The sequence below is a fragment of the Notolepis coatsorum genome, assembly GCF_963971535.1.
Source record: "Notolepis coatsorum genome assembly, chromosome: 10".
Taxonomy (NCBI): domain Eukaryota; kingdom Metazoa; phylum Chordata; class Actinopteri; order Aulopiformes; family Paralepididae; genus Notolepis; species Notolepis coatsorum.
Window position 1 is genome coordinate 77,514,689 of NC_140174.1, and position 23,171 is coordinate 77,537,859.

General features: G+C 42.0%; 1 protein-coding gene across 1 annotated transcript in view; it reads right to left on the reverse strand.

Annotated features, from left to right (window-relative positions):
- Nucleotides 1-4,979: 4,979 nt before the first annotated feature.
- The window catches only part of LOC311236030 (SH3 and cysteine-rich domain-containing protein 2-like), a gene marked incomplete at both ends in the record, with an annotated part of 395,651 nt that continues 377,459 nt past the window's right edge, over nt 4,980-23,171 (reverse strand). Inside the window, 3 exons of the mRNA XM_084323611.1 lie at nt 4,980-5,078; nt 5,424-5,561; nt 17,718-17,769. Of these exons, the coding sequence (XP_084179737.1) occupies nt 4,980-5,078; nt 5,424-5,561; nt 17,718-17,769 (289 nt within the window). The remainder of the gene's footprint in view (nt 5,079-5,423; nt 5,562-17,717; nt 17,770-23,171) is intronic.

Genomic DNA, 23,171 nt, shown 5'->3' on the forward strand with positions numbered 1-23,171 from the left:
TTTTCCCCCCTCCTTTTTCCTCCGATTTTTTCTCCCATCCCAATGTTAGTCGTTATGCCAATTCCCAATCCCCTTCCTGGTCGCTGCGCACTTACCCGCCACAGTCGGTCTGGGAGAGTGGAGGCTATCACGTGCTTCCTCCGACACACGTCTAGCCAATCAACCGCTTCTTTTCACCTGGCAGCGCGGATTCTCACTGAGAGGGCGTAGCGTGTGGAAGGATCACACTATCCCACTTAGATCCTATCCGCGCTTAGCAGGCGCCCCGACCGAACTGTAGGAGTCGCTGTTTACAACGACCCGGACCCACCCCGCCAGCTTCTCCCACCCTCTAATACTGCCAATTGTATTAGTGTGAACGGCCAGCCAGGCTGGTGACAACCCCGGAGCTGTGAGCTGGATTCGAACAGGCGAATCCTAGCGTCTCCGGGGTTGGTGACGAACGCAATCTCCGCTACACCACCTGACTGCCCGCAACAAATGTACTTTTAAGAAAAAGTTGAAGGATGCTGTTACGAATGGTGAAATACAGTTGCGTTACTGATTTATTTAGTTAGTATTGTTACTTTAGTTAGTTAGTATTGTATTTGTGGTTGGAGCCTTTGTGTGTTTTTTTTTGTGAGATTTTGAAGATGTTGAGAATGTGCTTAGGCTAAGGTGTTTCTTATGTTTTAATAGTTTTTGTTACTGTAAAGTAATGTACTGTACGGTAATGCTGTGTAGGTTGTGTGATAGAACCCCAGGAAGAATAGTCTTTCACCCATGGGTGTAGTAGACTAATGGGGATCCATAAATAAACAAATAAACAAATAAACAAAACCACGAGTAACTCAGCCATATGTTTCTTCAGCTGTCCTCGAGGTAGGCTCTACTACAGTAGGAAATAGTTGAGAAAATAGCGCCTGCAATTCATTAGAGGCCTGCTCTCGCGTGGAAGACGTCATCCGAGTTTCTCACGACACAGAACATGTCAGTAAGATGTCCTGCTCACAATAGAACAATAGGATTCAGGTAAAAAATAGGCTAAATGCCCCATTAAGTGTGTGTACAAACAAGAGTGACTAGAACCTTTGTGCATAGAATTCTGATAGATTTTGTGCTGATAGAAGTCGATGCTTATTGAGCAAATAGATATGTAGGAGGAATATGTAAAACACTAATCTATTTTAATCTAGGATTGTAAAGTTAATGCCCTTAGTCGGCTCCTTGATACAAGCCTCTTGTTTAGAATGCTACAGAGAAACCAATATATTATCTCGAAAAGACTATTTACACACAGCATTGTTATAATATTGACAGGTTATTGCTATGTCTAAGGCAGTTCTTCACTGCCTTATGATTCATAATTATATAACTCAAGTCATATTTGGTGATTACAGCTTTCAAAATGGCCATGTATTGTACCATACCGTTAATAGCATTCCTTTAGAGCTATTTGATGTTACCTTTGCTGTGATTTTGCACAAAAAGAATCAGGAGTGTGCCACATGAAATGCCCGCCTTGCCCTAAACATTCTGCACAAAACAGAATGTCAGAGGTCATATGTGGCTGGTTGGCCTTTTGAGGGACCGCAAGCTTTAACATGAGAGAGCTCTGAGTGCCCATTTCTTTTGGTCCTGGAAGTATTTTCTTTCATGCTGATATAGCCTCTGGAAATAATTAAAACTGGCCACAATAATAGAAGCCCAGTTATTTATTATTTATTTATCACCAAATTACGATGAAAATTACAAAAACCTAAGGCTATACTGGCCATCAGCTATTAGGGCCTCCTGGTTTTAACAAGCACAACATAAATGGATGCAACTCTTTGCTGTATAGTGAAATTATGGTGGTTGAGTTTAATTTTGGCCAGAGGCTATGAGTAGGCTGGAGAGAAAATACATCCGGTGGTTTTAAGCTCCATAAACTTGACATTTTAGTCAAAGTGACTTTTCTATGCCAGGAACTTCTCACATTATGAAGAAAACTTCATAATTGCAAAATACAAGATGTATCCTTCAATTACCCCCTGAGAGCTTGTTAGCACTGTCAGCATGACTCATTGAAGTCAGTGGGTAGTAGTGCTAAAGTAGCTGCATCTTATGGAGGTTATATTACAAATTTGTGGAAATACTGTAGCCTCAAACTGACTAGAGCGTTGACTGTTGGGAGGATTCTGGTCTCTGTACTGGTCCCATGGCAACACGGTCTCATCAGAAAATGTAAATAAAGTACTAATCGACCACAGGAAAAAAGGTACATAATGTACGTTATGTTATAGCCATAAGTAGTATATTTACTTATTGTATAGGTAATATATTTACATTTTGTATCTGCGAAAGTCTGCGCTCGCCACTAGACTACCCGGGGCGACAGTGGATCAGGAGGTAGAGCAGTCGTCTGGTAATCTGGAGGTTCGCGGGTTCGATTCCCGCTCCTCCCGGGCAGCGTGTCGAAGTGTCCTTGAGCAAGACACTTAACCCCTAATTGCTCCTGATGTGCAGGTTGGCACCTTGCATGGTTGCCTCCGCCATCGGTGTGTGAATGTGTGAGTGAATGGGTGAATGTGAGGAAGAAATTGTAAAGCGATTTGGATAAAAGCGCTATATAAATGCAGCCATTTACCATTTACCCTAAAGTCTGCGCTCGCCACTAGACTAAGCCACCCACCCTGAGACAAAGCAGTCTTGAGGTAAAGGCACTTGCCTCCCGCACCCTGGGTTTGTTCCAGCAGGGCAACTTATATATGTTGAAAACGTTAAAAGTAAAAAAAAATTATGAATACGAAAAATAAGTACTTATTTGTAATATGTACACATTGTAATATTACAATATATATAACATAACGTATGGCTATAAACGGCTATAACATAACGTACCTTTGTACCTTTCCTGTAGTACTTTATTTACATATTTTAAGCAAGATCAGGCTGGCCATGGTCACTGAACTTCTACATAGCTTTCAAGGAAACCTGACCATCTTATCATGGTGTATTGATCTGGATTTCTAGATACCTGCCGTATCATGCTGAGGTTTTCAAACGAATCACCAGCATTAACACGTTGACACTGACAGGCCTATAGCCAGTAAAGAAACGTATCCCCCGTCATGTGATAAATGCCTGGCACAGAAATTCAATGTTGACTTGTTCTCTCTGAATTCTACCTCGGTAGCCATTGTTAGTGTTACATCATCATTAGAATGTTCTGTTCTCAAGGTTCTATCTCTCATGATGACGCTGCCTTCAGTCTTTCACCATGACTGGGCTACTGGCTAGGCATCTCAAACAGGCCAGACAGTAATTTCAGTCCACAGGGGCTTCTTTTCAGGCCATGTTGCGCATTCAGTTAGTTAAGTGTGAACGTTATAGTACTAGACATACAGTAGAAAAGACAGAACTATGACAGCTGTTTGTGTACAGGTATGTATGTGTTTTGTGTGCATTGCTTAAATATACTATCAGGCTACAAACCAGTTGATTGGGGATGTATAGCTCGTCCAACAGGGGACAAAAACACTGTCCTCGATTGGGAAAAAGGTGATTTTCAGGTATATTTATTGGTGAAAACTAAGCGTGGGGCTAGGCGCTACGCTAGGGAATAAATGTATGCAATGTCCCAAATTCTGGCCTAAGTAAACGTATGTGTGTGTAGAGGGAGAATGAGTGAGACAGGGAAAGACAGTTACCCAGAGCAGAACACAAAGCATTTGACACAGTGAAGAGCTCAAATACTGTGAAGAGCTCTCGCGCTGTGGAGAGTTCTAACGCTATGTAGAGCTCAAAGACTGTGGAGAGCTCTAACGCTGTGGAGAGCGCTAACACTATGAAGAGCTTAAACACTGTGGAGAGTTCTAATGCTATGTAGAGCTCAAACACTGTGGAGAGCTCTAATGCTGTGGAGAGCGCTAACGCTATGACGAGCTTAAACACTGTGAAGAGCTCAAACACTGTGAAGATCTTAAACACTGTGGAGAGCTCTAACACTGTGGAGAGCTCTAACACTGTGGAGAGCGCTAACGATATGAAGAGCTCAAACACTGTGGAGAGCTTTAACGCTGTGAAGAGCTCAAATGTAGTTGTGTGTGTCACATCCTCTCCCAATTTGAAATTAGTCGTACTTCACTATGTAGGGAAATAGACAAAATCATAGAAAGACATTTGTTGCTATTGTTATTGTTGTTGATGTTGATGTTGTTTTTATAGAAACACATTGACCTGAATAAGACCTAAATCCTTTCATGGTAAGTTTTTCGAGCGACACATACCTACATTACCAAAACACACACATGTGCATCTAAGGTACAATCTGCTCAATGAAAAAAAGGCTACTATCACCGAATACTTATGTCTTGTTATTTGTCCCAAATAACAAATGTCTTATTGTCACGTCATTTAACAAAAGTATTCCAATCCTTTGGGCTCGGAAAAGTGCCCTGACATCGTAGTCGGACGGTCCACCCTCTTCTTTCTCATGGCTAAACCAGGCCCACACAGCTAGCAAGGTAGCCACACTGTACCATATCATCCTCTCTGGCGGTAAGCTACATTTTGCCTTTCACATACAGTAATGTGTGTGTGTGTGTGTGTGTAGATGTGGTGCTACATGAAAAGCAGCTCAAAAGAAGCTTCCTTGTTGTTTCTCTTGACTCCACCCCAACAACCCCCCCCCCCCCCCCCCCCACTACCATGCCCCCTGTTCCTTTTTCTCTAGATTCTCTAGAGTCTAGAACCTTCCGCGTGAGAAGGCAAAGCAGAAGTGTGCGGAGCCGCGCGGGGGACGACGCGCTCAACCACCAAAAAGGTTCACCGATGTTTGTCGAATTTGGTTTTTGGCCACTTTGATTTTCAGGTGGTGGTGGTGGGGGGTGTGGGCCCGGTCTTTGTAGTGAGTTGGTTGAGGTGTTAGTCGAATGCTGCTGAGGTCACCCCCTGGTCCACAAGATGGCGGTCTCTTCTTCGGGGTAAACTAAGGCTCTGGAAAAGGCGGAGCCATGTCATATTTCAAGCAGATACTTAACGGGAACCGAGCCTCTCTTCTTCCCGCTGCTGAGTCTGAGGAAACCGTCCATCTCATCGTTCTTTCCAATGCAGATCTGAAGAAGAGGGGAGGATGAGATGGGAGGGGGAGCGGCAGTGGCACTGACGGCAGGCAAAATACATTGTCTTCAATATTGCACAGCAGTTTTCTTGCATGCATTTGCATATAATTAGAAATATGTATGATGTGTGTGTGTGTGAGAGAGTGTGTGTGTGTGTGAGTGAGAGAAAGAAAGAGTGTGTGTGAGAGAGAGAGAGAGAGAGAGAGAGAGAGAGAGAGAGAGAGAGAGAGAGAGAGAGAGAGAGAGAGAGAGAGAGAGAGAGAGAGAGAGAGAGAGAGAGAGAGAGAGAGAGAGAGAGAGAGGGTATTTTTGTGCGTGTTTGTGTGTACATCAGCTTACCTGGGCCTCTTTCACAGTCATCTGGCCTTTCTCTCGGTTGCCATGGAAACCATCAGTGACCTTCCACACGCGCTCACCAGGGCGGACCCGCTGCACGAAGTTGGCTGGGAAGAAACCCACCTTGTCTCTGCTTTTCCCCTGGTAGACAAACAAACACACACAAACAAACACACACACATTTTCTTTCTTTCATCCAAGGACATTTTCCTTCATGGTGCTCATGGTTTGACGTCATGGAGTGTGTTTAGTTTATGATGATGATGAGCGTACCTGTGTGCGTCCTCCATTAGCAGGTGAAGGCTATAACATCCAGTCGGCTCATTAAACAATGTCTTGAGCCTGGCCTGCTGTCCTCTCCTCTACACGCTAACCTCGGCTCTGTTAACCCTTTCACTACATTCATCTGAACCCTGCAGGTACTAGTACCGGCAGTGAAGAAATATATTTAGTTTACAAAAAAAAAGTGACAAGTTGATCGAAAATAATGCATGTTCAAAATGAAAGCTACATAAGAGGCCTAAGAAACTTCAAGAGCAGATAATCAGAGTCGGCAGAACTGAAGCACCAACCACATCAAGTGGCCATCAAGCCTACTTAATAATATAATATAATATAATATAATATAATATAATATAATATAATATAATATAATATAATATAATAATATAATATAATATAATATAATATAAAAATATAATTAGATATTATAGATGTCTCCGCAATGTGGTCTCTTGTCTTCCTTGTATTCATTTTCATATCCACTAGATGGAGATTGGTAGGATTAAAGCACTGATATTCAGGGTCTAGTAATCTTGAAAAGTCTGAATCTGGATCAGGGTGATCCGATCCTGAATTGCTTTGAAATACCGGGACAAAAAAACTAGATCACAAAAAAATGGGATTTCGGATCTGATTGAGATAAAATGTTTGGTAACACTTTATAATAACACTCAGTTATAAGACCTTTATAAGGTATTTGTAGATAATGAACTAATCATGGACAAATCATTTATATACATTCGTAAATTATTATTAAATCATTTATAACTATTTGTATAACATTTACAAATGAGTTCTACATTATTTATAACTCATTATCAACATTGTTTGTACTTGATTTGTTCATCATTAAATAATGTTGTTTCATTTGTAGTAACACATTTGTAGATGCTTTGAAAAATGCATATGAAAAAACCACTATACTGTACCTCCATTTTTATTTGTTCATGTTCAACAAATGATTTGTTAAGACATTCATAAAACATCTATAAATCATTTGCAGATGCTATTGTGTGCCCTAATCTAAAGTAAAGCCTATTCATCATTAACAAATGTCTAATAGTTTGTTTATTTGTGGACTTTTATGAATACACATCAAGCAATTACCAGACTTGTCTTTTCATGTTTAACAAATGATTTGTTAAGACGTTCATAAAACATCTATAAATCATTTACAGATGCTATTGTGTGACCTAATCTGAAGTGAAGCCTATTCATCATTAACAAATGTCTAATACAGTTAATTATTTGTTTACTTTTTCATCATCTGTTACAAATGTTGTAGACAGCTTTCGGATACACCCTTCTTTGTGACATCAAACAGTGACAGAATTAGGACTATATAAATGCAATTTTATTAACATATAAAATACATGTGCATAACATAGTGTAACTGGAGGGCACTAGGACCCAGGAGTACCCTGGCCGGGTATTGACAGAGTATGTAGAGGAAGTATCACGCGAGTGAGACTTGACTTCGACGTGTGTTGCCGTCTGTTGAATGGAAGCACAATACATTTAGTCGATTTGTCATTACCTGAACTTAGAAATATTCTTTCCTCTGAAGTTTTTTTGTTGATTTGTATTGATATAGGTACCTAGAACAATTTTTGCTTGGTTGCCCAAAGGGCAACATTGGGCAACTCTGGGAATTTGCATAATCATAGATGGCCACCGAACACCATCTAGAAAATGTAACTTTTGACCAGCTTGTCCTAGAATGTGTAATACCTATTTTCTTTTGGGTTTTCATGTGTGTAGAATCCAATTCTTTTTTTTTTCTCCGCCTGATTTTCTATTTTTTCTCCCCATCCCAATTTTTTTGTCGTTATGCCAATTCCCCCCCTCCACTACCTGGTTGTTGTGTGCATGTTTCTCCTACTGGTCGGTACAAGGGAACCCTGAAGTCCACCACATGCTTCCTCCGACACATGTGGAGACAGCCAGTGGCTCTTTTTTCACCTGGCAGCGAGGACTCTCATTGGTGAAGCGTAACGCGTGGGAGGTCACGCTGCCTTCACCATTTCCTGCCTTTCGCTGAGCAGGCGCCCAGACCTGACCTGTAGGCGTCGCTGTCCACAACGCCAGATTACCACCCACGACTTCCCTCCCCCTAACTCAGCCAAATGAGTTAGTATGACGACCGGCCCAAGCCGCAGGGCAATGCTGACTCCGGGAGTCGAGACCGCAGCCTCTTGTAGAATCCAATTCTGATGTTATTTTTTTAATTGCAGGTCAATCCCATGTGCTAAAGTTCAGGTCAAGGTTACATTTGACCTCTGGTGGACAACGATTTGATATTGCACTTATACGTTTGGTCCTTTGATTGATGCACCTCCTTCTCATCCAGACACGATACTCACAACCCTGACATACATGCAGAGCTCACTCGTTGACATGGGAATGACATACATTCACCTCACCATTGACATGCAACTGTTTGTTGTAACCAAGCAGGTATGCTGGAACCAGCCGGTGCAGTTCGATAACGTAATCACCCATCCCGGTGGGATGCATATTATACAGTCATTCCTCAGCTGCATCGCAAAACTGATGCAAGGTTCAGCACTGGAAGTGTATGTGGCCGCAGCATATGGGGGGCTGACAGGCATCTTCAATGGTAAGTCCTGGGTGAAAGCCATGAGGGCCTTTCGGGGTGTATTAGCAGCACTCTTGAAGCGGTTTCTATCAACTGGGCCGAAGACATTTGAACAGCTAGAGCAGTACCTGGACACTGCTCGCCTCCATCCCACTGGCCGACACTGGGTAGACAACTTAATTCTTCCTACACTTCTCATCCACCAGTAAGTTTGAACATGCAGAGAGAGAAGGTGACATTTACTTGAAGCAGCAGACCATGGTGCGCCATGTACATATATCAGACTGTGTGGATCATATGTACTCTTATGCTTATTCACCAGGCCAAAAAGCGCAGAAACCGCACAAAGAGGAGTTGAAGCACTGGCGTGTCTTGGACGCAAAAGATCGGGGTCTCATTGATGCAGAGGTGGAGAAGTATCCTCACCCACTGAAAGATCACCGCCCTCATCTGTACAATCCCGTCACTGGCCAAATTTGCCTATGAACTGTGTGCTGTGCCTGCATCGATCATCGATGAGCATGGTTGCCTCCGAAAAGGTAGCAAGTCAGGCCTGGTCAAACGCCTTGGTGTGCCTGAGACATTGCCAACACCTGCTGATATTGTGAAATTTGGATGGGAGATCCAGGATAGTATCCCTGTTCCTGTCATTGCTAAGGGTGACCCGGCACCGCCAGAGCTAATTGACCGGTGTCGATGTAGGGCACAGGGTAAGAAGGGTAAGAAGTGTATCACTGAGGCGTGTGGCTGCCACAAAGAACATCTTTCATGCACGTCATACTGTAACTGCTCTGGTGAAGATAGCTGCTGCAATCCATACACGAACAGCCGAGATGTTCAAGCTACAGATGAGGAGGATGTTGACATGGAGGATGCTGAGGAGGCTTTTGAGAATGATGTAGACCAGGAGGAGGATGTAGACCAGGATGTTGGGGAAGAGAGTTTTGATGAGGGTGCCGATCAGGAGGGCGAGGGCCTGCATACAGATATTTAATTTAGTTGCGAAAGATAAAGAGTATTGTCTTATTGCATAATTTCATACTTTTATATTTCTGAATACCAGTTCTTGTGACATGTTAATGGCAGTTCTCACACAAAGAAAACATGAATAATGTGAATCATGAATGTTCATCAAGTTGTTGTTTCTATTCATTGTCCACCAAGAGGTCAATTTTAAAAATTGACCTGCAATTAAAAAAATTACATCAGAAATGGATTCTACACACATGAAAACCCTAAAGAATAGGTATTACACATAATTTTAGGACAAGCGGGTAAAAAGTAAAAAATTTTAGATGCCGTTCGGCGGGCATCTTGGATTATGCAAATTCCCAGAGTTGCCCAAAGTTGCCATTTGGGCAACCAAGCTAAAATATTAATATAAAGTATTAATACAAATCAACAAAAAAACTTCATAGGAAAGAACATTTCTAGGTTTAGTATTGAACAGATAGAAACGTCAAATCGACTAATTAGCAGAGCCAAGTTATTCGTGCTGCCCCACCCTTTTAACACATTGGCTGCCATGCATTGTACCCATCATTGGGCCCAGTCTGCCAGTGCTGTAAGCCTATGGAGATGTTTATAGAAGGGAGAAGGGTTAACCTTTTAAATATTATAGCTATATCGACATTACTATGGCCCATTCAACATTGGGTATCTATCATTCCGGATGTGGGAACGTTATATTTTTTCATTCATACATTGTTGTGTTAATACCGTCATGAATATAAGTATGTTTTTAAGGTTTTCTGCAGTAATTCCTAAAACGCGAGTTATAGGCCCCGACGCATATGATAGATTATCGATTGGCGTTTCTTTCCTATACACGCTATATAAAAAAATTCAAATGTATATGATCGGTATACATCATACTTCATCATGCGTGAAGGAAAGGGGGGGGGGGGGGTCGTTTATAATTCCTTGATTGTCAGTAGCGTCTTTTTTTAGTATGGGTTGATACGTTGATCAGATGGATTGCAGTGAAATAAATAAACAATCGGGCTGAAAATAACGTTAGATTCATCTTACCGTTCGCAGATGAGACTGGAGGAAAAATATTCCAATTATTTGATGTCGATCTGCTAGATCCATTTCCCGTTTGTATGACGCAATAAACGCCGAAATCATATTGATTATTGCATTTCGAAAGCGATACAATGCACTCGAGTGTGTATCTCGACCCACGTTACAATATATCTCTGGCGGAGGAATTTCCCTGATGCACTGAGCGCCACTTCCGGTTTGGCGTGGAGTGTAACTCGCCCGAAATCCACCAGGCGGCGGTATTGAGGCGTTGCAATATCAGAACAGGGTCCAACTGCATCCCGGAGGGAGGCTGGATGAATTATGAATGCCATGGCGAAAATCTTTTATATTGATCCCAAAAACGAGTTCCCTCGTTGTTGGCGCACAACGCATGGCGGGCAATAACGAGTATACTCGTTGTTGGCATCCAAAGTGTTAAGGTATGAGCAGGCTAAACACCTTTTTTGTTGGTAAATCTATTCCATCATTTCCGACCTACAACTCTTATATGTGGTGTGGAGACGTACTTGATGTGGTGGGCGCTAACGTTACATTTGAATTATGTGTTTGTTCCTAATGTGTGCTCAGTATATTGCGGTATGTGATTATGACACAAGGGTAATAATTATTTGTATTTTCAGGCTGTATAGGCGCCGATACAGCCTGAAAATACAAATAAGTATTACTCTTGTGTCATCATCATACCGTGGTCGGAAATGATAGAATAGATTTACCAACAAAAAAGGTGTTTTGCCTGCTCATACCTTAACTCATTCAGCACCAGCGGTCGCTGTCTACCTTCTGTCTAGAACGCCATCGCTTTAATCAATGGGGAGACTGCGAAATTTGCGAGTGCTTAAAATATATCTTATATTATAGCTATGGGTCTAATAACACAGTCGATTGTCAGTGAGTTGCTTCTGGTCAACATGCAAAAAACTGATTGTTTTTTCATCCATACATTTCTGTTTTTATACCGTTTTGAATATGAGTATAGTTTTGGTGATTCTTAGTAATCCCAGGAAAATACGCGATAATAGCGTTTTTGTGGAATCCACTTATCACGTTGTCAGATCAACGCAGGATTTTATAAAGAGTGTTCTTACCTTGTCTCTGATTTAATGATTTAAATCGCCATTCCAAATACTGCTTGTGGAGGTCCATCCCACGTTGTCCGGCATTGCATATGAAGGGGGGGGGGGGCAGCCTCGCAGATGTATCGTTGTAAACACTCGTCCTGCCGGATTATTTAAACCCTGCCCGCACGGCTCAGATCGGCCCAGAAAAGAAACTACATCATTTCTAATGGAGTGCAATACCGGCTGGAAGGCGTAGGCGGCAGTATTTGCCCTTTTGCGAGCTCAGACCCATTCCCAATGATAACATCAGGATGGATGGATGAAAAATGTATGGATATAGCTAATAAAATAAATAACGATTAAAACCCGACTTTTTCCGTGATTGGCGCAAAATGAGTTAAAGGGGACGTGCATTGCTATTCCTTGCACTATTTGGGCAACTTTACACAATTCCTGTGAGTCTATTGAACACATCTATCTGTATGTTTTTTTTTCCAAAAGATTCATTGTTTTATATTTCTAATCAAGTACTCAAAAGCCACATTTTTCTCCCTTTGGATTTCAGGCTGTGTTGGCCTGGCTCCGCCCATAAGCACTTTGAGTGACTGTCATCCACACAGTCTGTGACTGGCACAGAGAGAGAGATAGAGAGATAGAGAGAGAGAGAGAGAGAGGGAGAGGGACACAGAGCATAAAGTTATCTCTCCACTGCTTCCCCCGCGCGGTCCAGGTTGTGTGTGTAAATGCGTGTGTGCCACTGCTTCCCTGCGCGGTCCAGGTTGTGTGTGTAAATGCGTGTGTGCCACTGCTTCTCCACGCGCGGTTTGTTTCCCCGACAGAAGCTCCTGTCTCTCTCTCCCTCTCTATCTCTCTCTCTCTCCCTCTCTCTCTATCTCTCTCTCTCTCTCTCCCTCTCTCTTGCTGCTCATTGTCTGCCTCGCTCTGTTTGAGGAAGTGAAGATATTTCCACTCGCTCTGCAGTCACTGTCAACCTCCAACCACAGAGCCAATCAGATCACAATCAGCTCCACCAGCTCCTTGTTACGTCACCTTGCGAGTCAAATCAGAATGACCTAATTCAATGGAGGAGGAAATGGTCGCAACTGAATTAGAGCAATCCGCCAATATGGTAATTAGAGACACAGACCCATTGATACTAACCCCATATTGCTATAAAACAATGCTAAACACTGGAATAAGCCATTTATAATGCACATGACCTTTAAAAGCGTGGGGCAGCACGAATAACTAATGTATCGTGCTTCCATTCAACAGACGGCAACACACGTCGAAGTCAAATCTCATTCGTATGATACTTCCTCTACATACTCTGTCAATACCTGGCCAGGGTACTCCTGGGTCCTAGTGCCCCCACGTTACACTATATGTTATGCATGTATTTTATGTTAATAAAATTGTATTTATCTATAGTCCTAATTCTGTCACTGTTTGATGTCACAAAGAAGGGTGTATCCGAAAGCTGTCTACAACATTTGTAACAGGTGATGAAAAAGTAAACAAATAATTAACTGTATTAGACATTTGTTAATGATGAATAGGCTTCACTTCAGATTAGGGCACACAATAGCATCTGCACATGATTTATAGATGTTTTATGAATGTCTTAACAAATCATTTGTTAAACATGAAAAGACAAGTCTGGTATTTGCTTCGTGTGTATTCATAAAAGTCCACAAATAAACAAACTATTAGACATTTGTTAATGATGAATAGGCTTCACTTTAGATTATGGCACACAATAGCATCTGCAAATTAATTATAGATGTTTTATGAATGTCTTAACAAATCATTTGTTGAACATGAACAAATAAATGGAGGTACAGTATAGTGGTTTTTTCATATCCATTTTTCAAAGCATCTACAAATGTGTTACTACAAATGAAACAACAATATTTAATGATGAACAAATCAAGTACAAACAATGTTGATAATGAGTTATAAATAATGTAGAACTAATTTGTAAATGTTATACAAATATAGTTATAAATGATTTAATAATAATTTATGAATGTATATAAATGATTTGTTCATGATTAGTTCATTATCTACAAATACCTTATAACTGAGTGTTATTATAAAGTGTTACCAAAAGGTTTTAACTACTGGGCCCAGGAGATTAAACCTCACTCCTGTTGGATCCAGCTTACTTTTTCTATTTTAAAATAAACACCTAAAAACCTCTGGTGTAGTTTTGGTCAATAAAACAGTGTTGACAAGATTTTTAAGAGATTGTCTCAAGGTTCCTCAGCACACAGTTCACTGACTCACTGGTTAGGCAGCCATAAATAAATTTAAAAGAAAAAATGCCGCTCTTCAATGCGATTCATCATTACCTTTGGTCAGGCTATCTTTGAATGTTTCTGTTACATCTGTCTGATTAAAGGCCACTTTTAGTAGTCGCTCTATGCCAGGGGTCTCAAACTCAATTTACCTGGGGGCCGCTGGAGGTAGAGTCTGGGTGAGGCTGGGCCGCATCAAATATTCCACAAAAAAAGGGTTTCAAGTATTCCAAAAAAAAGTACAACTGATCCAATTGTCTCAATCTTTAGCAATAACAATTCAGAACATGAACAGTTCTTCAGAACATGAACGGTTCTTCAGAACATAGGCTTCTCAGTGGTGTCAGTGGACTCATCCACAGCTATGGAAATGCACTGTGCATTTTTTTTTATTTTTTTTTATTCACAAAGCTGTTTATTCTGGTTGCTGTGCGATCTGAGGGGGATTTGCTTTTGTTTGCCTTCAAACATGGTCTCCATCACTTCAGTCATACATTATTTTATTATGTATGCATCAGAGAGAGAGAATGGCTTCTTGCCACTGAGTGAGGACTTGGTATCTGTATGTCATATATGTCCTGATGAATTGAAAATGGGGGACCCTGATGTAAACAAGACGAAAGTCTTTCTCTGGTCTGCATCCCCTTAACAATTGTGTGTATTGAGCTGTACTGTATTGTACCCATTCTGCAATCTGTTAATACAGTTTTCAATCAATCAATCAATCAATACACGTCAATTCTAGCCTCCGATCCCATGACGTCATTTATCTCCTGCGGAGTGAGGATTATAAAATGAACGTGTTTTAAAGTGTGATGCTGTTTGTCATTTTAACAGCAGATACACTTTCTTAAATTCCATTGTCCCCGACAGAGCGTGTGACGGGGAGCTCGGACGGGATGTGTTTTGCTTGGTGTTATTATAGCATTAGTTGAAAAGCTAGCGTTAGCTACGTTACATCAAATCAGATGATGGCCTGTCCTTTCTCCAGGACCTGACACTCTGTCCGTCTATCAACAATAATGCACCCACGGTGAATCGTATTTAAGTCAAGTAGCTACTGACTAGCGTTAGCTGACTAACGTTATTAACCCTTAGAAGTCTAACCTAAATAGCTCCTCCTCCTGAGAATTTCCCCCTTTTTTTTTGTTACATAATATAAAATTACAGATTCATACCTTCAAAATAAGCCATCAATTGTCAAATTTGAGACGATAGTTTTCAATCAATGTCCTATCAAACATTCTGGTAAAATCCTAACACCTTTTCAATATAGGACTTGAAGTAGATCCACGTTCATTCAGCTATCTGATGAGAGAACTACACTCCCAGAATTCAATGTGATCATTGTCACTAGAACCATTTCACACCTGAGCAAAGGCCCAGTCATTCCTTTGTTATTCCAGTGAATGGACCCAGCAGGAGGCCTAGCCTGTGTGTGTGTGTGTTTCTGTGTGTGTGTGTGTCTGTGTCTGTATCTACAGTACTGTACCATATCAAAAAAAAATAAGCAAACTAGACTAGATGTAAATGTAATGTGTAAATGTGTAAATGTAAATGTGTGTGTGTGTCTGTCTGTCTGTGTATGTGTGTGTGTGTATGTGTGTGTGTGTGTCTGTGAAACATGTCTTGTACTCATTTACCTCACTAAATACTAAAGAGAGAGAGAGAGAGAGAGAAAGAAAGAAAGAAAGAAAGAAAGAAAGAAAGAAAGAAAGAAAGAAAGAAAGAAAGAAAGAAAGAAAGAAAGAAAGAAAGAAAGAAAGAAAGAAAGAAAGAAAGAAAAGAGATAGTTTTTAAGAGTCAATAGAATAGAATGATCTTTATTGTCATTGTTACAAGGTCCAGAAGATGCTACAGTCCCCATAATGTCCTCTCTTATTGCAGCAGCAGTAAGTTCTCACCATCTGGATTGTAAAGAAATCCCACCAGTGCTATAAAGAATGTGTTGCTGTCATCATCGCATAAGAGGGAATTACACTAGGGCTTCATAGTCTTCGTGTAAAGTGTCTCTGTGACGGAACTCTACTGGACCAAGGCTTTCTACTCAAACATCTGGATCAGAACCTTCTTCTTGTGGAACCAGACAGCAGACTTTTTCTTTTTTGCTTGCACGCAAACGGTGCTGTCCAGGTTCTGATTTCATACAATACACACACCCACTAGGCAATTCAACACTGGCCCCTGTAAATATCCTAACCCAACCCCCTCCAATGTACAGTAATTTACCTAGTATGGTTTTGTCAATAGTCCAATGTACAATTTTGTTTGTTTGTACAGTGTCTCCCTTTCTTGACTCCTTCTGTATCACAAACAGTACTGTATTTGCAAATCTGGTATGTCATAAATGTATAGATGTAGCAGTACTGACTATCTGTATGTCATGTATGTCATATATGTCCTGATGAATTGAAAATGGGGGACCCTGATGTAAACAAGACGAAAGTCTTTCTCTGGTCTGCATCCCCTTAACAATTGTGTGTATTGAGCTGTACTGTATTGTACCCATTCTGCAATCTGTTAATAAAGTTTTCAATCAATCAATCAATCAATCAAAGCGCACCGTTCTACTCTAGAGAGAGCTGTCATCACCGTGATGCGCGCTTGAATGAACTCATAACTCGTACACACACGCACTCTGTCTGCCATACAGTAGTTTATGTTGTTTTAGCGCGACGTGGGTATATACACGGGCGAGGATGAAAAGCATAATAAGACTACTTTTAAATGTCGGGTCCCGTGTATTCTCGAGAGAGAATGATAATAATAATAATAACCGTGATGCGCGCTTGAATGAACTGCAGGACCAGATTATAATAATCAACGACAGACAGTGAAAAACACAACCCCCCCTCTCGCGCTGAAGAATATGCATATTAGATCACTCAGTGATTAACACCTTGGTGTGTGCGCGCGTCCATGGATGTGACGCAAGATGTAGTTTTTATCGCAAATGGAGATTATTACAAGCATACCATCTAGCAAGAATTAAATGTATTTACGAGTCGTATTATGTTTAGCAAGTAAGGATACATATAGATTACACTATATGCACTCGAAATTGTCTTTGTTCTATTTTTACAGATTTTTGAAAAACGGGACTTCCTGAGCATTTGTGAGAGATTCTAATTATTTTGTTCTCCGCCCACGGGAGCAATAAGCCCCGTTGACTTCTAAGGGTTAAATGTCAATGTGAAAACCTTGCGGGGAAGACGAGCTAGGTCAGCTAGCTTATCTTGACAACGGTCCTGTGGCTAAAGTTAGTGCTATTCATAATCCAGCAATAATGGCTGCAGACCTGCAAGCAAAGTACAGCAAGTTCCAAGTGCCAAAGGATAAGAGTCTCTGAGGCGGAGTCTCAAAAGAGAATGTTGAATATTTATTTTGCATCGAAAATCACAACATTCGAACGTCACTACTAGCCAGAGTCTCTGCGACTGCTACAGACTGGGTAGCGAGTGCAACAACGTCTAATGTCCGTGCGGATCATTGGAGTAGGGTATATCTGCAGTGCCGCAGCCCCATAAAACGTCCAACTCTCGCGCAACGACTCAGCAAACAGTTGCGTGCGGGCCGCATTAACACTACACTTTGACGTCAAGTAGGGGGCCGCAAAATATCATCCCGCGGGCCGCAAATGGCCCGCGGGCCGTGAGTTTGAGACCCCTGCTCTATGCTGTCCAGAGACAGTTAGCGATGGATAGTTAAACCCACAGAATGAGTTACTTTTAAGACCCAAATCAGCTCTGCTTTATAGTGTTCTGACCAGAAATGCTTTATCTGCAGAAAGTTCCCCTGAGTGCTCTCATATATTACTAGTAGGCTATCTGGTCCGTCCAAAACCATTGAAGTATAAGTTGTTAAACTGAGTGGCATAGAGCCCCTTTAATGGTCTGTTGCAACAAAAAGTAACAGTAACAGTAACAATCAAATCAATTGTTTAAAGTTCAGTGAGGCTTTAGGCTGTCAGTGCAGGTCATACTGTAAGAGAGGTTGTTCTGTTGCCTACCTTCCACCAGTCCTCGTTGGAATCATCTGTGATTTGGACTCGATCACCAGGCCTGCAGAGAACAGAACGTGGTCAAACACATGACCCGAGAAGAGAAGAGAAGAGAAGAGAAGAGAAGAGGAGAGGAGAGGAGAGGAGAGGAGAGGAGAGGAGAGGAGAGGAGAGGAGAGAAGAGAAGAGAAGAGAAGAGAAGAGAAGAGAAGAGAAGAGAAGAGAAGAGAAGAGAAGAGAAGAGAAGAGAAGAGAAGAGAAGAGGAGAGGAGAGGAGAGGAGAGGAGAGGAGAGGAGAGGAGACAAGATTCAAGAGGTTTATTTGTCACATACATACCAGGGCATACAGTGAAATGCGGGTGGCCATGCCCGCTTTGATTGTGCAATAATACTAAATAATAAAAGACATAATAAACAGGTAATAAAATAGACATAAAATAGGCATGATAAAATAGACATGTTAAAGTCTAGAGATAATGCAATATAATGTTAGCTACGAATTAAGGCACTGGGTCCTATGTACACTACTATACAATATACAGTTTGTACTCTATATCCTTATGCTATACTTGCTATTTCTAAACTATACTAGTTCATCAGTTCTTTCCTTAAAGTGACCTTTTTTCCCCTCGTTCCTTTAAAGTGTCCTTTCCATTGTGTTTAAAGTGACCGTTTGTGTGTGAGCGAATGCAGCATGTGTGTTGTGTGTGTGTATGTGTGTGCTCATGTGTACTTGTGTGTGGAGAGTTCAGTGTTCAATGTTCTGATGGCCTGGGGGAAGAAGCTGATCCTTAGTCTCTCTGTTCTTGCTGTGTGTGTGCGTAGGCACTTGCAAGAGAAGACAAGAGACGAGAGGATAGGAGAGAAGAGGAGAATTGAAGAGAAGAGACGATAACTGAAGAGAAGAGGATAATTGAAGAGAAGAGGATAATTGAAGAGAAGAGGATAATTGAAGAGAAGAGGATAATTGAAGAGTAGAGGATAATTGAGGAGAAGAGGATAATTGAAGAGAAGAGGATAATTGAAGAGAACTGAAGAGAAGAGGAGGATAATTGAAGAAGATAAGAGAGAAGAGAAGAGGAGAGGAGCTCGGCGAGGACAGACGAGGCTCTGACGATTTCAATACTAACTGGGGATTAACGGCTATTGAAAGCCTTGGGGGTATAAGTATGAATGATAAAGAAAATTATCAATCCCTGTCTGCACCGGTAAAAATCTGAAAGTGTGAGTGATTTTTAACTCAAGTTGGTAAAAATAGTTTTAGACACAGAGAAACTTGTTTTTTCAAACGGTAATATTGCAGGAGTGGTTGAAAGTGGTGAGAATGTCGAATACACAGCAGGTTCACCTTGGTGAAACGTTGATAGGAGCAACTAAAGACTTAGATGCAATAACAATAGCAAAGGTTGACCATCTGTCTATTTCAATAACTGGAAAAGTCACAATAGAAGTGAAAAAGAAATGGCCAAAGATATTCAGGCCTTTACAAAACCTTGTATTAAAGTATAGAAAAGAAGGTCGCTATAGACTGCATAACCAAAACAAAAAACAGAAAAAGAAAGAACGGAGGGCGAATGCCGGTAGTGGGAGAGAGCCGACAACCTTTGCAGACACTCCCGAAAAAAGATTGATACCTGAAATTAATCTGATTGATTTGGATGTGATGGAATTCCCTCAGGTGACCAGTATGACAGAGGGACTTGAAATAATGACTTTGATTCCAATACAGGGGGTCATTGAGGAGAGACAACCAGAGACAACTGTTTTACTCCAACCAGTGTCCGTCGAGCAAGAGCCGATCCACGCTGGATTAACCATTTCAGGTGACTGCAAATTGACCAAAGGAGAAAGAAAAAGACGGAGGAGAACTGCATGGTTACAGCAGTTCCAGGAGGCCCACCCTGGCCGTGCGGCTGGAACAGAGGTTGGACAGGGGTTGGGAACACAGATGGAGTGGCCAATACGTGGGACCGACAACAGGTATGGGAAAATACATGAACAGTTTTCTCCGCCCGCAAGTTCCCCTTGTCCAGACTTCCCCCAACACCAGAGCCAGAAGGAGAGGCGTGGCCCAGTGACCAGGAGCCAGCCAGGCAGTACCAGGGTGGAGGAAGGGAGGCTAACGTGCCTCTCTCCAGAAAGACAGAGAGCGTTCACGGAAGCGTTCGAAAGACATGAGACAGTCCGTAGGGAACTGGTGGAGAGGCAGCTGGCTGTTGACCAAGTCGCACACGAGAGGGAAATGCTAGAGCGAGAACTGGCGGAGCAGACTGAGATCATGAGTGATGTAATTTTGGAAGTAATGTTCCGTTCTGCGGAACGAGGGCTCAGTGAACAAGAGATGTCACTTGCTCCGTTACCTGAGCTGAGCAGCAAGGACATGGTGATGGACATCACAGGAGGGGTGAGTTTCCAGGCCCCTCCAAACAACAGGCCCGAGGGACAGCGGCTGAAAAGAACAGGTATGTGCATCTCTCCTCCATACAGCAGGACCTGCCCGGAGGGGACCGGAGAGGTGTGAGCCTGTCGGGGACTGTGGGATACCAGCCGAAAGAATGCTGGTGTTGTGGTTAACGGGGACATAAGGCCAGGTCATGTGGGAAAGGGTGGCGAGCCCAAAGAGAGACCATTAGAGGAGAAGGCCGTGGAGGTAATGGCAGAGAGCAAGGACAGAATCTGGGGCCGACAGACCTGCTGAGGGTGGTATCAGGGCCATCTGAACACAAGCAGGGGGCCCCTGGGGCTTGTGGGTTGGCCCCAACAAGAGAGGGTCATGAACAGACATGCGGGAACTGTGGGATGTTGGGACATAAACAAAGGGAGTGTATAAAAAGGTTGTGTCTGCAAAGGCCACAGGCTGAAAGGAACGAGGGGGAAATGCACAGGAGACGCTATGACACTCAGGAAAATAGAGATACGTTATGATATTTACGTTAGCACTACATACAGTATGCTTTGCTTCTTCAATATAACTGGTCTTGGACACCCAAAACAATATTATTATTGCTAAATCATCTATGAACACAATCTTTTGCAATAATGCAGGAGCAGCAGATTGTTGAATGAAGGGAATACGAAGAGGCAGACCTGTGTGTCACATGTTAAGCCCAACAGCAGATCCCTCCTCATGCTTCTCAATGAATAAATAACAACGGGTAGCTGAAATTATATTCAATGAATTGGCAACCAATGCATAGTAGAGAAAATAAATAGGCTATTCATAGGAATTCTTGTAGAATTCTTCATAGCTGAGTGCCAGATGTTGAAACATGATGTACATTTGTTCTTCAAAGACTAGATATACTTGTAATATGCCATTAATGGAAAGTGAATGTATTTCTGCTGCTTGTGCTTTCCAAGTTGCTCAATTTGAATTACATTTGTATAACAATCAAACTGTCAAACTCTCCTGCATAATCGCATTACACTATCACACTATTACACATTATTATACTATTAAACACTATCACACTATTACACAGTATTACACTATTACCATGGACCGCGGAACGCATTTGGAATAGGTATGGCCAATTAATAAATAATAAAAAAAAAAAAAATAATTACACTCCAAAAGTTGGTAGGGCGTTGGTAGGAAACGTGTACCTGGTGGTAGTCCATGGCCTCTCTGTGGTATTTGATACTCTCGTGTTTTAAAAAAAAAGCATGTACAACGTTTTTCCAATTTTGAAATCCAAGCACTGAAAATGAATTCTCGTTGGTTTTGCTTAAACCAGAACCGAGTCCTTTCATTGTCCAAAGACGACATTGTGTACAGAACAGTTTTGCTCTTGTTTGGCAAAACGTTAGCCATCTGTGGTCCTTGAACCACTTGGAATGAACAGACCGATTTCTCTGAGATGTACCTTCTCCCTGTATCCGTTTTGTACCTGCAAGAACAGTGGGGTCATCTGGTTGATTGGACTTTGATAGATCCCTGCAGCACTCACACTGCACACTGCGTGGACGTAAATGTATTTGCTGATATACATTTGACTGTTAATTGTGTGTTAATGTTAATTAATGTTATTATTATTATTATTATTATTATTATTATTATTATTATTATTATTATTATTATTATTATTATTATTATTATTATTATTATTATTTATTATTATTATTATTATTATTATTATTATTATTATTATTATTATTATTATTATTATTATTATTATTATTGTTATTATTATTATTATTATTATTATTATTATTATTATTAATGTTTACATAATGTTTGAGTTTGATACACCCAGGGGCGGACCTAGCACATTTGGCGCCCTAGGCGAGATTCACCACTGCGCCCCCCCCCCCCCAAAACCCTAACCCTAACCCTAACCCTAACCCCCCCCCCCCCCCCCCCAAAATCAAAACATCGCCGCGCTACCAACCGGTTAACCCTTTTCACTGCGACAATACACAGAAGGTTAACCCTTTCACGACCGTCGGTTGTGTGATAATAAAGGGTTAACCCTCCGTCGTGTGGCAGTGAAAGGGTTATATTAGTCGTACTGGCGAATCGCGTCCTGCTCTTCGCCATCGAGATATACCTCATCTCCAGTACCTAGTGTACTCCATCAACGAATAAAAAACAATACACCCAGCACCTGCCAGGCCCCGCCCCAGTGCTACGTACTATATAGCACTAGGCGTGGTCACCACTCGCTCTTCCTCTATTTTCGTTTCCATCATAGTGGATGTGTGCACCCTATGCAACTAGTTGTCATGAAAAGTTTAGAGAAATTGCGTAATATTGAGTGCTTACCGGAGATTTGCTTACCCCTGGAATCTTCGCGGCATGTTCCAACGACACGCCGGGTCTATCCTGATATTTCCTCGTCTTGTGGCAGCAGATCGAGGGACGGCGTGCGAGGTTTGGCTATCGAGCCGGCTCGTACACAGGTAGGCCCTGTGTCATCAGGCATTAATGCTAGTGTTAGTAATGCTGGTTGTTTTGTTTCACAACCGAGTTGTGTGTCGGCGCCAGGGGCGGGATGTTTTGGTGAACGTTCCCCTGAAGTGGACGTTTTCCAAGCGATCCTGGAGCGCGCTGCTAACACTAATGCTATAATGCTGGGTCACTGTTCTAATGTTCCCCGCCGTGGGATGTTGCCGCTTTTCCCTCCTCTTAACCGGTTCATTGATGAAGGTCAGTCGGTAGCTAATGTGGGGGGTTTTGCTGAGTCCTATTTACCCTTTTTACGGGTGAATGGGTTGACAACAGGGTGCAGGGCGGGTGTGCCGTGGCTAGGTAGCCAGGTAGCATCGATCCTGTGCCCCGGCGGGGTTGAACGGTGTCCCACCCGGAAGCCGACGCTTGAGAGCGAGTCGGCCCGGCGGGTGGCAGTATGGACTGATGAGAGTTATACTGCTACAGGATGGAATTTAGCGGCGGCAAGTGTTGTGGCTCAGCTGACTGTTTTTCTGTCCACATTAGCGTCGGGTAGTGGGGCTACAGGACCA